At 41.1% G+C, this 14,013-nt stretch overlaps 1 protein-coding gene across 3 annotated transcripts in view; it reads left to right on the forward strand.

Moving 5' to 3' along the window:
* The window catches only part of LOC133082901 (neuroligin-4, X-linked), a 256,176-nt gene extending 244,116 nt beyond the window's left edge, over window positions 1-12,060 (forward strand). For 2 of the 3 annotated variants that reach the window (XM_061179571.1, XM_061179572.1), the window contains 2 exons: window positions 1,204-1,993; window positions 11,128-12,060. In XM_061179571.1, the coding sequence (XP_061035554.1) occupies window positions 1,204-1,993; window positions 11,128-11,977 (1,640 nt within the window). In that variant the 3' untranslated portion in view covers window positions 11,978-12,060. Of the gene's footprint in view, window positions 1-1,187; window positions 1,994-11,127 lie in introns of all 3 variants that reach the window. The other variant, XM_061179573.1, reaches the window with a different exon arrangement.
* Window positions 12,061-14,013: the final 1,953 nt, after the last annotated feature.

A 14,013-nucleotide genomic window follows, 5' to 3' on the forward strand; every position in this document is an offset into this window, starting at 1 on the left:
CTCGAACCCATGTTCCCTGCATTGGCAGGCAGATTCTCAACCACTGCGCCACCAGGGAAGCCCAAAGCCAGATCTTTTTAAACAGCTCAGTCTTGTGTGTCATCTGTAGGCAATCCTCTAGTCTTTAGCACATTTTCCTGACTGCAGTCATGTTTCCTTCATCCTTGATTGCTTGTATGACCTTAAACATCGACAGGGCATGGACTTCTGGACTCCCCGCTGAATGCTTTTATTCTCCCAGTGACTTATGAGGCATCAGAGCTAGATCATGCTGGAGTTCAAGGAAACGACAGGAAGAGATAAGGAATAGAACACCATGATCTTATAGCCTTCCATCTCATACTGCAGTAGTTAAAAATAGACTTTTATTTACTTCTGGACATGCATGTACTAGACTGATCAGATAGGAAATTTTAAGCTACACAGAATTTTACTCATAAAACAGCCCAAGATTTTTCAAGTTTCTCACCAAACAGACATGTTTAAAATGTGGCAGAATAAATTGTACAAAAGTCTGGGCTTTGAGTGGATGCAACTTTGAAATTAATGATTTTTTTTTTGGAAAAAAGATACCTTTTAGTGGGGCATTCAAGTGAAGTTTTTTTTAGGAATAGCTACTTTAATGAATTTATTTTAATTGCGTGTTTTTAGCATCTTCGGTATATGGAGCGTGGAAATAAAAATGCATTCCAGAATTTATACTCTGAAACTGATTTCAGTGGATCTTCCCCCTCTAATAAAATGGTACCTGGTTTTGCCAGTAAGAGAAAACAGCCTTTAACCTCTTATGGCCACAAAGCATATTTTTAGAGGCTGGGGGTTGTGATTACTCTGAGACTCTTTATTTATGACATCTGGGGATGGAGACACTAGTATTACACAAAATTGGGGAAGGAGAAAGAGGTTGTATGTTTTTAGCACTGCAGCTAAAGTGTAAATGCAGTTTCGTTTTCTAAACTCTGTGTGCGTGTGTGTGTGCGTGCGTGTGTGTGTCTGAGAGCATCCTATAAGACCACTGTCCAGCAGGAGGGGGAGGGGGAAGAACGAGATAGAAATGAGAGAAAGAGATGCCGAATGCGCTGAATGCTACAGTATCCAGAAATTCACATGCCCGAGAGACAATCAGAGCCTTCTTTGCTGAGTAAAAGCTGCTTTTCTGTCTTTCGGGTTTTCATTTGCATGCCCACAATTTTGCACCTGCAGGTCTGTTCCAGAAGGCCATCATCCAGAGCGGGACTGCCCTGTCCAGCTGGGCCGTGAACTACCAGCCTGCCAAGTACACTCGGATATTGGCAGATAAAGTCGGCTGCAACATGCTGGATACCACGGATATGGTGGAATGCCTTCGGAATAAGAACTACAAAGAGCTCATTCAGCAGACCATCACCCCGGCCACGTACCACATCTCCTTCGGGCCCGTCATTGACGGGGATGTCATCCCCGACGACCCTCAGATCCTGATGGAGCAGGGAGAGTTCCTCAACTATGACATCATGCTCGGGGTCAACCAGGGGGAGGGGCTGAAGTTCGTGGACGGCATCGTGGACAATGAAGATGGCGTGACGCCCAACGATTTTGACTTCTCGGTGTCCAACTTCGTGGACAACCTTTACGGCTACCCGGAGGGGAAGGACACCTTGCGGGAAACCATCAAGTTCATGTACACGGACTGGGCAGATAAGGAGAACCCTGAAACACGGCGGAAAACCTTGGTGGCTCTGTTCACCGACCACCAGTGGGTGGCCCCTGCCGTGGCCACCGCGGACCTGCACGCGCAGTATGGCTCGCCCACCTACTTCTACGCCTTCTACCACCACTGCCAAAGCGAGATGAAGCCCAGCTGGGCGGACTCAGCCCATGGCGATGAGGTCCCCTACGTGTTCGGGACCCCCATGATTGGCCCTACCGAGCTCTTCAGCTGCAACTTCTCCAAGAATGATGTCATGCTCAGCGCAGTGGTCATGACCTACTGGACGAACTTCGCCAAAACCGGGTATGTTCTTCTCCCCATCAGGTTATCGTTTGTCCGGTTCCTCCCTGTAAGTGTGGTTTCCATGACTGGCTAGACTGCGGTGTGCAGGCATGCACACACAGTAACAAAAGCAGTCATTCTTCCCCCCCCAGCATCTAGGGAGACCTCATTCTTTCTTTACCCCTGAATTGTTTTCTGTCAAGTCAGATTTTTGCTAAGGTGCTAGATGCGTATTGAAAATTCTACACTTGCTACTGGGGTCAGATTTAGATATATTTGGCTATTCTATTGAAAACTGATCCTGGAGTTTCAAATCTAGATAGGACCTTGTCTTGTTTGGTAAATAATAGGGTTATCAAAATACATGTGCCACGTGGAATGCATAGCCAAGGAATGAAATAAATCTCATAATAAATATATAGAAATACTATATGTGTATATAATATATATATTATATATGTATATGCACATGTAATAACTCATAATCTCATAACCATAGAGAAATCCCGTGTGTGTGTGTGTGTGTGTGTGTATGTAAGATATATATACACATATGTATCTATATACACGCATAGGATTTCTCCATTGTTGTGAGATTTATTTTCTATATATACGTATACATACAACATATATTTACTTTGTTTATATATGAATATTTACACGTGTTTATTTCATTAATATAAATTTCATACATGTGTGTGTATTTATCGTATATCTATCTATAGACACATATAGAAAGCTCATTGGCTAAATATAGTAGGAAATATACAAGAGTTACATATACAACAGGGTCCACCCGTATTCCACTGAGCAGATTCTCTGCAAACAACCAAAGAAAAGACTCCCCAGCATCTTAAGGAGCTACAAATATCAGAGCATCTTTTCATTTTCTCTTGTCGAATAACCTAATTGTGGAAATTAATGAGATATCATTCTGTTCTACCTGCCTGTGCTTCTGTCATTAACCTTGAGCTTCTTGTACCGAATTTACAGTGAAGATGCTCCCGGCTCTGGAGGATGGAGAATCTTGCTGTGGGTCGCTGGGGGGTGGAATTAGGCCCCATACTGAGCCTCATGTAGCTCTAATGAGAGGATGTGGGGATGCCGGGGATGTGTAGGGGGTTAGCAGGTATCATTCTTTACAGTGATTCCAAATACTCTGGTGGGAAGTGGTTTCATGGTTTTGCAGTCTTAGGAAAAGTGTGGCATGTTTCTTGAGTGGAAAATATGTTGTACGGATACCCACTTTGGACCGTCCCATTTTACAAGTTTGACCTAAGAAAGACAGTGGGGGTATGGAGACGGTACAACCGTGCCGGGGAGAGATGCTTGTCTGTCCCCAAAAGTTTCTTTTTTCGACAAGTAGGTGATTGAGGTCACCTCAGCAAGCATTTTTAAGTAACCCCTGTTTATTAGATTCCTAGGGCTGCTGCAACAAAGTACCAAAAATGATGTAGCTTAAAACAACAGAAGTGTATTTCACAGTTCTGGAGGCTAGAAGTCCACAATGAAGGTGTCTGCAGGGCTGAGTTCTCTCTAAGACCCATAGGGGAATGTTTCCATGCTGCTTCTTAGCTTCTGGTGCTTTGCTGGCAATGTTTGGTGCTGCCTGACTTGTAGCTGCATCTCTCCAAGCTCTGTGTCTGTCATACCGTGGTGCTCTCCCAGCACGTCTGTCTTTATATGGCCATCTTCTTCTTTTTTATCTTTATTGAAGTATAGTTTATTTACAATCTTGTGTTAATTTCTGCTGTACAGCAAAGTGATTCAGTTATAGACGTATATACATTCTTTTTCATGTTCTTTTCCATAATGGTTCATCACAGGATATTGAGTATAGTTCCCTGTGCTGTATAGTAGGTCCTTATTGTTTATCCATCCTATATATAATAGTTTGCACCTGCTAATCCCATACTCCCACTCCATCCCTCCCCCACTCCCCTCCCCCTTGGCAACTACAAGTCTATTCTCTCTGTCTGTGACTCTGTTTCTGTTTCGTAGATAAGTTCATTTGTGTCATATTTTAGATTCCACATATAAGTGATATCATATGGTATTTGTCTTTCTCTTTCTGACTTATTTTACCTAGTATGATAATCTCTAGTTGCATCCATGTTGCTGCAAGTGGCATAATTTTGTTCTTTTTTATTTTGGCCATCTTCTTATAAGGGCACCAATCATATTGGTTTAGGAGTCCATCCTGCTCCAGTATGACCTCATCTTTTTTTTTTTAATTTTTATTTTTTGGCCGGGCTGCGCGGCTTGCGGGATCTTGGTCCCCCAACCAGGGATCGAACCAGTGCCCCCTGCAGTGGAAGCACAGAGTCCTAACCACTGGACCGCCAGGGAATTCCCACTATAACCTCATCTTAACTTGACTGACTACATCTGCAATGACCCTATTTCCAATAAGATCACACTGTGAGGTCCTGGGTGTTAGGACTTAATCATATCTTAATTTGAGGGGGAAACAGTTCAATGCGTAACCCCTTTTAAAGGCAGGACCAATGCCCAGTTGTGTCATAGAACTCAGATAGGTAATGCCTGCCCTTGCAAAGCGTTGCCTTCTTTTGAAGCAAAAATACTCACAGGAGCGTTTCCCACATCATGGCCATGCCTATCGACTACATCACCATCCAAACCTATCATTAATTCCATAACATCTAAACACAAATCATGACTTACTTTTGTTAAAGCCACCTACTTTCTTTTTCTCTCACGTGTTTTGGGAATAAACTTTATATGATTTTCTTAAATGGAAAGCTAGGATCATTCATCATCAATTTAACTGAACCATTAAAGAAAACTACGAAATCCAAATAAAGCCATTAAATTCTCGTTAGCTGCTCTTGCCTGCCAAAGGCTCTGAGATGGATTTTCTCTTGTTTAAAAAAAAAAACAAAGAAAAATTAAAGGAAATTAATGTCATGAGATGGTAGAGAAATGCTAGCACCAAACCTGTAGGTCACCAGGACCTGTCAACGACTAAGTGAGGATTGAAAATGTTGAGTGTTCTTTAAAACGTTTTTTAAGATGTTGAGTGCTTTTTAATTTCATAACTCTATATTCCTAAAATCACTTTGCTTAGTGCCTGTGGTTCACGCCCCTCATTTGGGGAACACAGTGGTGGAGATGTAAAATAGCTTGGGCTTAATCCCTGGCCGAGTATACTCATGTGGCCACTAGTGGTGCGTGTTTAGGATACTTTTGGATTTCATAAAGATGCTAAAGTAGCAGATGGGGAAGGAATAAGGACTTAGCTTGGAGGAATAGCCGCCATCTGACCAGAGTCCATGTAGAGATCTCACTGTGGTAACAGGATATCGCTAATGGATGGCCTCGGATGTCAGTCTGAAAAATCTGGATTTATCCAAGCAGGAGCTCTTTTTATTTCTGTGGTCCATGTGGAGCATGGCCAAAATCATACTTGGGGATGTTAATGCAATGAGTTTTCACAACACATTTGAAAGGTCGTTGGAATGACTCAAATCATCTTTCTTTTTTTTTTTTTAATTAATTTTATTTATTTTTGGCTGCGTTAGGTCTTTGTTGCTGCACGCGGGCTTTCTCTAGTTGCGGCAAGCAGGGGCTACTCTTCGTTGCAGTGCACGGGCTTCTCATTGCGGTGGCTTCTCTTGTTGCAGAGCATGGGCTCTAGGTGCATGGGCTTCGGTAGTTGTGGCACGTGGGCTCAGTAGTTGTGGCTCACGGGCTCTAGAGCGCAGGCTCAGTAGTTGTGGCGCACGGGTTTAGTTGCTCCATGGCATGTGGGATCTTCCCAGACCAGGACTCGAACCTGTGTCCCCGGCATTTGCAGGTGGATTCTTAACCACTGCGCCACCAGGGAAGCCCTCAAATCATCTTTTAAGGAGTTACTCAGAACTTCCTCTAACCTGCAATGCAATGTGCAATTTCAAACGTAAGTCAGGAGGATCACATTTCAGTAGCTTATGGTTTAACAAAAAATGGGGAATTGAGCAAAGTCTAGTGATTTAGGTGTTTGCCAATGGATGATATGGCTTATGAGGTGGTTGCTAGTTATTCACTGATTGATTTTAAATAGGGTAGTGGCATGATCAGCCCTGTGTGGAGGAGGATTTCTTTGTCCCTAGGGGGCTGCTAAAGTGGTCCAGCTGAGGAGAATGAGGCAGTATGGTGCCAGTAAAGGAACAGCATGGGATCAAACCATCTCTCATGTCATTAAGGGTCTCATACCTTATCTGATGCCAACAAGGGAAGAGCATAGGATAAACTATCCCTGATGTCATAGTGTGAGGTGAGATGCTTAACTCTGCTCTCCAGAACACATACTCAGGCAATGACCCACAGAATATGATGGAATACACTTGAGTACCACCCACTGCTCCCTGTAAGCAGTACAGAGACAGGAGTTTGGTTATAAGAGTATCCTATCGTATGTCTAATCGCAACACATGGCTGAGAAGAAAGGATTACGTTGTGTCAGAACATGCTTTGCCGTGGTCGCTGGGTGGAACTTCACATCTGCTGCCCCTTGTAAACAGCACCCCGATGATCCTGACTATTCATACGTTTGCTGAGATGAGGTGAACACTGGGGCTTCTTTTTATATGACCAAAGCTAACAGTTCTGACCTTACATGTAGGCTTAAGTGTAGATATATCTGGTATGCCAATTTTTTGTTGTTGTTGTTAAGCACAGAAAACATAATGTGGGGATGGTGTGTGTGGTAGGCATGGAAGGAAGGAAGGAAGGAAGGAAGGATAGAAGGATGGAAGGAAGGAAGGAGGGAAGGAAGGAAGGATAGAAGGATGGAAGGAAGGAAGGATAGAAGGATGGAAGGAAGGAGAGAGGGAGGGAAGAAGGAAGGAGGGAAGGAAACAAAGAAAGAAGGAAAGAGGGGGAGGGGAGGGAAGGAGGAAGGAGGGAGGGAGGGAAGGGGAGCAGAGGAGGATGTGTTCGTCGCTAGGAGACTGTTTCAACAATCCAGGTGGGAAGACTAACCCAAAACAGCGCTGGGAAAGGACAGTGAAGCCAGGACATTAAGTATTAGGCTAGAAATAAGGCTACTTGGAGAGTTTTGATAAATGAGAAGTTATGTCTGGGAAAAATTAAAACTAATCCCAAGGTTTACGAATGATTACACAGATTTAAACTCTTTGTCACATCCAACCTCTTTGGGAATAGGTGGGAAGGTGTTGGTCCTGGCCACTCAGTAGAAATCAGGAGCTCATTGATCAAGGACCAATGCAATTTGGGTTCTGTGTGGGGAGAGGTGGATAAAATGGGTAGGATGAGGGTCTCTACAGAAGATATGGCTGTGAACAGTACCTTCATCATTCTGTATGGAAGGCCTCGGAGGCTCTTGGAATTCAGAGATGGGAAGGCCGTTGGCCGATAAGCCAATGTATATTATGTAAGAAAAGCAACATATATTCCAATATGTCGAAATACATTTGTGTAGGTCGAGTGGGTGGGATGACGTATTTTTCATTGGTTTTCAGATGCCATCTCTACTTTTGATTTTGCTCATATCCTGTGATTGATTTATATTTCAACTTTTGCTCAATCTTTGCAAAAATCAGGAAACAGACAGGAAAGATGGGTTAGACAGAGTTGCAGTCAAAGCCTGGTTTTAAAAGTGACCTTTATTGCCCCAGAGTATTTTAAGCTCAGTGAAGGAACATCTCTACCGGTTGTATAGGACGGACTGAACACATACTTCTTGGTGCGGGGGGTAGTTTTCTTCTTAGAGGTCTAGGGACAAATAGTCAGCCACGACATTGTTTTAGGGGTAAAGAAAACCTTATACCATCCAAAGGAGCATATCAGAGGGTTCACTGCTATTTTTAAAGAGATCATGTTACCCATCTCTCGCAAATAAAATGAACCACAAGACCTTGGAGACGCATTTAACCAATCCACTTCTAAGATGATATCGCAAATGAAATATGACAGGTGAAAATGTATGTTTAGGTGACGAGGAGTATGGATAGGTATTGAGGTTTTTACTAGAGAAAGAAGGTGTGTCTGTTTCATTCTCTCCTTAATCATTATCATCTTTAATTTTACTCGTGGGAATTAAAACACGCTGTGTGCTGAAGCAAAGTCTAAACAACAAGGCAGTGGTATCCCACATAGAGATCTTACTGTCTTTGGGGAGTTTGACAAGGGAAAATGATGAGCCTTTCATAAGCGCCGTGAGTTTATCTTGGTTTAAGGCTTCTGACTGTGCATCTCCAAGAGCTTTGATAGATTGTATCAGGCTAAAGCATACTTACCGGATTTTCAAAATCCTCTATTCTCTGAGAACAAAATAAATGTGTTTCCTTACCTTTCAAATGTACACCGAATTCCATAAAAAAAATTGATAAATATCCTACACGAACAGACAGTCTCTTTCTTAGATGCCCTCTCTTCAATAAAAGGTCAGTACAACTAAAAGACCCAATTCCGTGAAATCGGATCAATGCAAACATAGTATGAATCCTCACTCCCTTTCGTTGCTTTTAGAACAATAAAAATCGATGACAAATTTCTCCATGACAGATTCCAATTAAATAGGAATTTTCCAACAATGTATTTCAGAAGACTCAAATAAAAAAACATGAGGTGCTATATTAAATCCAACATTTTTCGAAAACATATAAGAATATAAAAATGAATTAAAAGCAGATTATTTTAAAGTATATAAATGTTTATAAATGAACACATAAATAAGAAAGCTCATAGTATTAAGACCTATAATTTTTTATATTTTATCATCTCACTAATAAGAGCACAGCAGTTAGTGTGTACTCAGTTACGTGGTAAAATTTCTCTGTCCTGCATACCACATATATAATCATATCTATGATCATATATATACCTATGCATCTATATATATATATGTGTGTGTGTGTGTGTATAATATGCAGTATGTACTGTTGTATACAGTATACTTTTATACAGTATATGCTATACACAGTGTATAATATACTGTATGCACTGTGGTATACAGTATATTTGATACAGCATATACTATATACAGTATATAGTGTACCATATATGCTATGATATACGTAGTATATTTTTATACAATGTATACTATATGCAGTGTACAGTGTACCATATATACTGTGGTATACAGTATATTGTTATACAGTATATACTATACACAGTGTATAGGATACTTTGATACAGCATATACTAGATACAGTATATGCTGTACCATGTACGCTATGATGTACACAGTATACTTTTAAACAGTATATACTATATATAATTTACAGTGTACCATATATACAGTATATTGTTATGCAGCATACACTATATCTAGTATATTAGTATACCATATATACTGGTATACAGTATACTTTTATGTAGCATATACTATGTAGAATATATAGTATTAGGTATATTCTGTGGCTATATACAGTATGTTATTTATAGTCCTCTCTCGCTAGCAATTTGTAAGTATTCTAATTTATGCATTGCAGAGAGGGATACTATTTATTGAGCTCTTACTACATGCCAGGAATACTGTAGTTATTATTTAACCTTTCTCACTTCCTTTCCATCCCAGTATTCTTATCCACTTTATAGATGAGGAAGATGAGGCTGAGAGAGGCTTAAGGATTTGCTCAAGATTTCACAGCTTGTAAAGAGGGAGAGATGCAGAACTTAATGTATGGAAATGATTTTGACAGCCTCAGACTGAGGGTTAAAGTCCTTCCTTTGGCAGATGCATCTGTTGGTCAAGTGCATCGTTTGCATCCTGCACACTACTTGGGAATGTCTGTAGACTTTAAGTCTTCCAGTGGGACCTTCTGGTTCCCCAGTCTTCTGATACATGAGCAAACAGGCAGTGGCTGAAGGCAGCTTCATAAAAGTGTTACCTGGAAAGTAGAAGTTAGAGCACCTGGAACAATAGATCTGAGCAAACTGGGTCTGCACATCGTGTATGAATGTTCAGTGTCAACTAGGTGACATTATGTCATGCACGATCTCACATTTTCCAAACCAGTACACATTAAGATGAAACCTGTTTTACAGCTCACTTTACCAAGCCTAGAAAAAAATGGAAGAAATGAGAATATGATATCTTTGCAGGGTGGGGGGAGGTTGTTTGTTATCTTAAAAGAGTTGGTTGCAAAGATGTTTCAAGTACCATGTTTTGTGGAGAATCTTTCAATTTTGATGATTCTCCTTCTGCCTGTGCCCACTTATGTAAATTATAGGAGACTTCTTAGGTTCATAGTTGCCATGCACACTTGAAATCTATAAAAACCCTCAATTTCTTGCATCGTGTGGTACTTTTCCTAAAATCCTTAACTCTGCATATCTAAAAGCACCGTCTTACCAAACTTCTTAAATCAACGGAATGTTGTTTGATCTTTACGTGACTCTGTCTTCAGGAGGTTTCCAAGTACATACATATTTCTCTTTCTGAGAGAGAACGAACAATTGATGCATAATTCTATTTATTAACATCTTGTAATTACAAAAGCCAGTTTTTATTTGATTTTTAACATACATTTTAGTTGTAACCGCAATATATATTCATTTACCTAAGAAACAATTCTTGAGGAAGAAAGAGAATGGCACAAATTTTGGACCGTAGCCTCTAAATCAGGATTTCTCAGCCTCAATACTATTGACACCTGGGACCAGGTACTTCTCTGCTGTGGAGGGGCTGTCCTGTGCCCTGGAGCATATTTAGCAGTCACCCTGGCATCTACCCATTCATGGCACCACCCTTCACTTATAACAACCAAAAAACATCTCCAGAAATTACCAGATGCCCTCTTGGGGGCAAATCACCCCTGGTTGAGATTTCTGACTCAAAAGTAGTTAAACTTGAAATGCTGAAAATTTTCCAAGACACATTTTTGGTTTCCTTCTTTATCATGGAAGATAATTGGATGCATTAAAAAAATGTAGAAGTGTTAGGAAAATGCTATCATACTGCCATCAGGAATTATTTTTAAAATAAAGGTAAGGGGATTTTAAAGAAAAGGCAAAATGGTAGCGCGTCGGGATTAAAACACCATGTATTTGTTGCTACTTGAGTACTTTGTGCATATCAATAAACACATGAGATTATCTGATTGTAATTTCATTGTATTTGATTAAAATTTACTTGGGAAATGTGGAAGAGTGTGACCTTTCTCTTTTTTTCTCCCTTCTGTCCCCAGTGATCCTAATCAGCCAGTTCCTCAGGACACCAAGTTCATTCACACAAAACCCAATCGCTTTGAGGAAGTGGCCTGGTCCAAGTATAACCCCAAAGACCAGCTCTATCTGCATATTGGCTTGAAACCCAGAGTGAGGGACCATTACCGAGCCACAAAAGTGGCTTTCTGGTTGGAACTCGTGCCTCACTTGCACAACTTGAATGAGATATTCCAGTATGTGTCCACAACCACAAAGGTTCCTCCTCCGGACATGACCTCCTTTCCCTACGGAACTCGGCGATCTCCTGCCAAGATATGGCCCACGACCAAACGCCCAGCGATCACTCCCGCCAACAACCCCAAACACTCCAAGGACCCTCATAAAACGGGGCCGGAGGACACCACTGTCCTCATCGAAACCAAACGGGATTATTCCACTGAGTTGAGCGTCACCATTGCCGTGGGGGCATCCTTACTCTTCCTTAACATCTTGGCGTTCGCGGCGCTGTACTATAAGAAGGACAAGAGGCGCCATGAGACACACAGGCGCCCCAGTCCCCAGAGAAATACCACAAATGACATCGCTCACATCCAGAACGAAGAGATCATGTCCCTGCAGATGAAACAGCTGGAACATGATCACGAGTGTGAGTCCCTGCAGGCTCACGACACGCTGAGGCTCACCTGCCCTCCAGACTACACCCTCACGCTGCGCAGGTCCCCCGATGACATCCCACTTATGACACCAAATACCATCACTATGATTCCCAACACACTGACGGGGATGCAGCCTTTGCACACGTTCAATACCTTCAGTGGAGGACAAAACAGTACAAATTTACCCCACGGGCATTCAACCACTAGAGTATAGCTTTGCCGTCTCCTTCCCCTCCCTCTGCACCTCCCCTCAGCCACATCGAAGAGAGAAAGAAAGAAGCAACATCTCCAAACAAGGAATGTTTGGCTTAAGTCAAAAAAAAAAAAAAAAAAAAAAAAGGGCAGCCACTGTGTCCTTGCAGACCCTTTCCATTGGCATTTCCCAGTACAACGAGATCAACTTCTGACCCTACGAAATGTGAAACGTATACATTGCTGTTACAATACTGCTTTAAGATCTCCACCATCCAGCAAACTTTAGTGCAACTAGGACATCGAAGTTTCAAGGACCTGGATGTTTCCAATGTGACCATAGAAGCTGACACTTCTGGAACTCAGCCGAGGACACATTTTTTTTTTTTAATTACAATTGAAATAAATAAATAAAAGTTCTTTTTGTGCCATACGACGGATGGCTCTACTTAAGTGAAGAAAGAATCTATGGGCTTCTACCCAGCATATGGAGCTGTAATCCAGAGAGAAGGAAAAGTAGAATTTTATTAAAATAAAAGAACTGACTATGCAGTTACATACGTAGAGTTCTGTGCCAAGAGATGTTTTGCCAGCCTGAACTCTATTTAAGAAACTTTGTAAAAATAAAAAAAAAAAATTGTATATAGCTGTGTGTTTAAACAAACACATGCAGAGAGAAAAACAAAAAAAACAAAAACAAAAAAAAGCTTTTATTGGTGTTTTCAGTTTGAAAGAGCTTTTAGCAAGATTGTGCTTTCCATTGTGGTCTGTATGTATATAAATCGATATATACATTAATCATATCACCTCTGTCTCCTCCAGGACAAAGGAGGATTTTCTTCTTAATTCCTTGTGGCCAACAGACATGGGGTTTTCTAACATGTTTCATTTGTAGGAGGATGTGATTGTCACACAGCGGACCTAGACCGTCTGTTCGACTAGGCTCTCTCTCCCCTTTTTGGGCTGGAAAGTGCATGCGACAGCATTCTTAGGAGACCGTTATTTTTAGGAAAACTTTTATTTTTGTGTGTTAAGGCTTCATGAAGTTGCAACCCCAGGATGGATCCCCAACGTGGAGCCTATTTAAAGCTTGTTGAATTAGAAACACGCACATGCAGAGTGACCGCGGGGGAAAAACAGAATACAAGTCTCGTTCTGTAGCTCTGGTTCTTTGAATCTGTTGAGGAAGAGTTGCTTCCCATCCCAGGGTCCTGCCAAAAAGGAAAAGAAAGCTTGTCTTTGGTAGGGCCAAGCTCTGCTGAGTCAATACAGCTCTGTATTCCCCAGCAGCTGCAGAAGGGTTTGGCTGATGAAATACCTGCTCAGCTTAGCTAATCAGATTGAAAGAGGGCATGTGTCTTTCCTTTCTGTTTAAGCAGTAAGTCCCTTATTTATCAGTAAGCAGGGATTTTTATTTTTTATATCATTTATGGGATAAAACATATGCTTGTCTGAAACTATTACCTTTTGTGGATTTGTGTATCAGTCACTGATCCATGAATATTACAGAGAGAAAACAAACAAAAGGATAGAACATTAAAAGTGCTTTTCATGGGTTTTCCGGGAAGTTAGGATGGCTTCACTGTCAAGATAACACACAGAAATATTCAGTCATTTTAAATTGGTGAGACAGGGATGAGAAGTTTGTCCCTCTGGCACTTTGTCATTTTCTCATCGTCCTTTTTAATTTTACTTAAGGAATATTTTGCAAGTGTCCTAAAGTGGAAGGAAAAAATAGTAACCATGGTGACTTTATGTTTTGTCTTTCAAAAAGTATTGCAACACCGGGAAATAGTAGCCAAAGATATTTGAAGATAATGTCTCTGGGCATGGTTCTCATGGAAACCCAGCATTAAATGTCTTTGCCAAGGTGGACATTCTCCACAAAGATAGTCCAAATCCCTTGTCTCTTTGTATAATCTTTGATTATTGAACCCCTAAACTAAAACTGTAGCAATGTCTATCGAAGTGTTTGAAAATGGCCCCCCTAGAAAAAGAGAGTTCTTAAAAAAATGCATACAGATCATCCAATAAATTCTGTTGTTCATCTTGGTTTAA

Source organism: Eubalaena glacialis, chromosome Y (genome assembly GCF_028564815.1).
Source record: "Eubalaena glacialis isolate mEubGla1 chromosome Y, mEubGla1.1.hap2.+ XY, whole genome shotgun sequence".
Lineage (NCBI taxonomy): Eukaryota > Metazoa > Chordata > Mammalia > Artiodactyla > Balaenidae > Eubalaena > Eubalaena glacialis.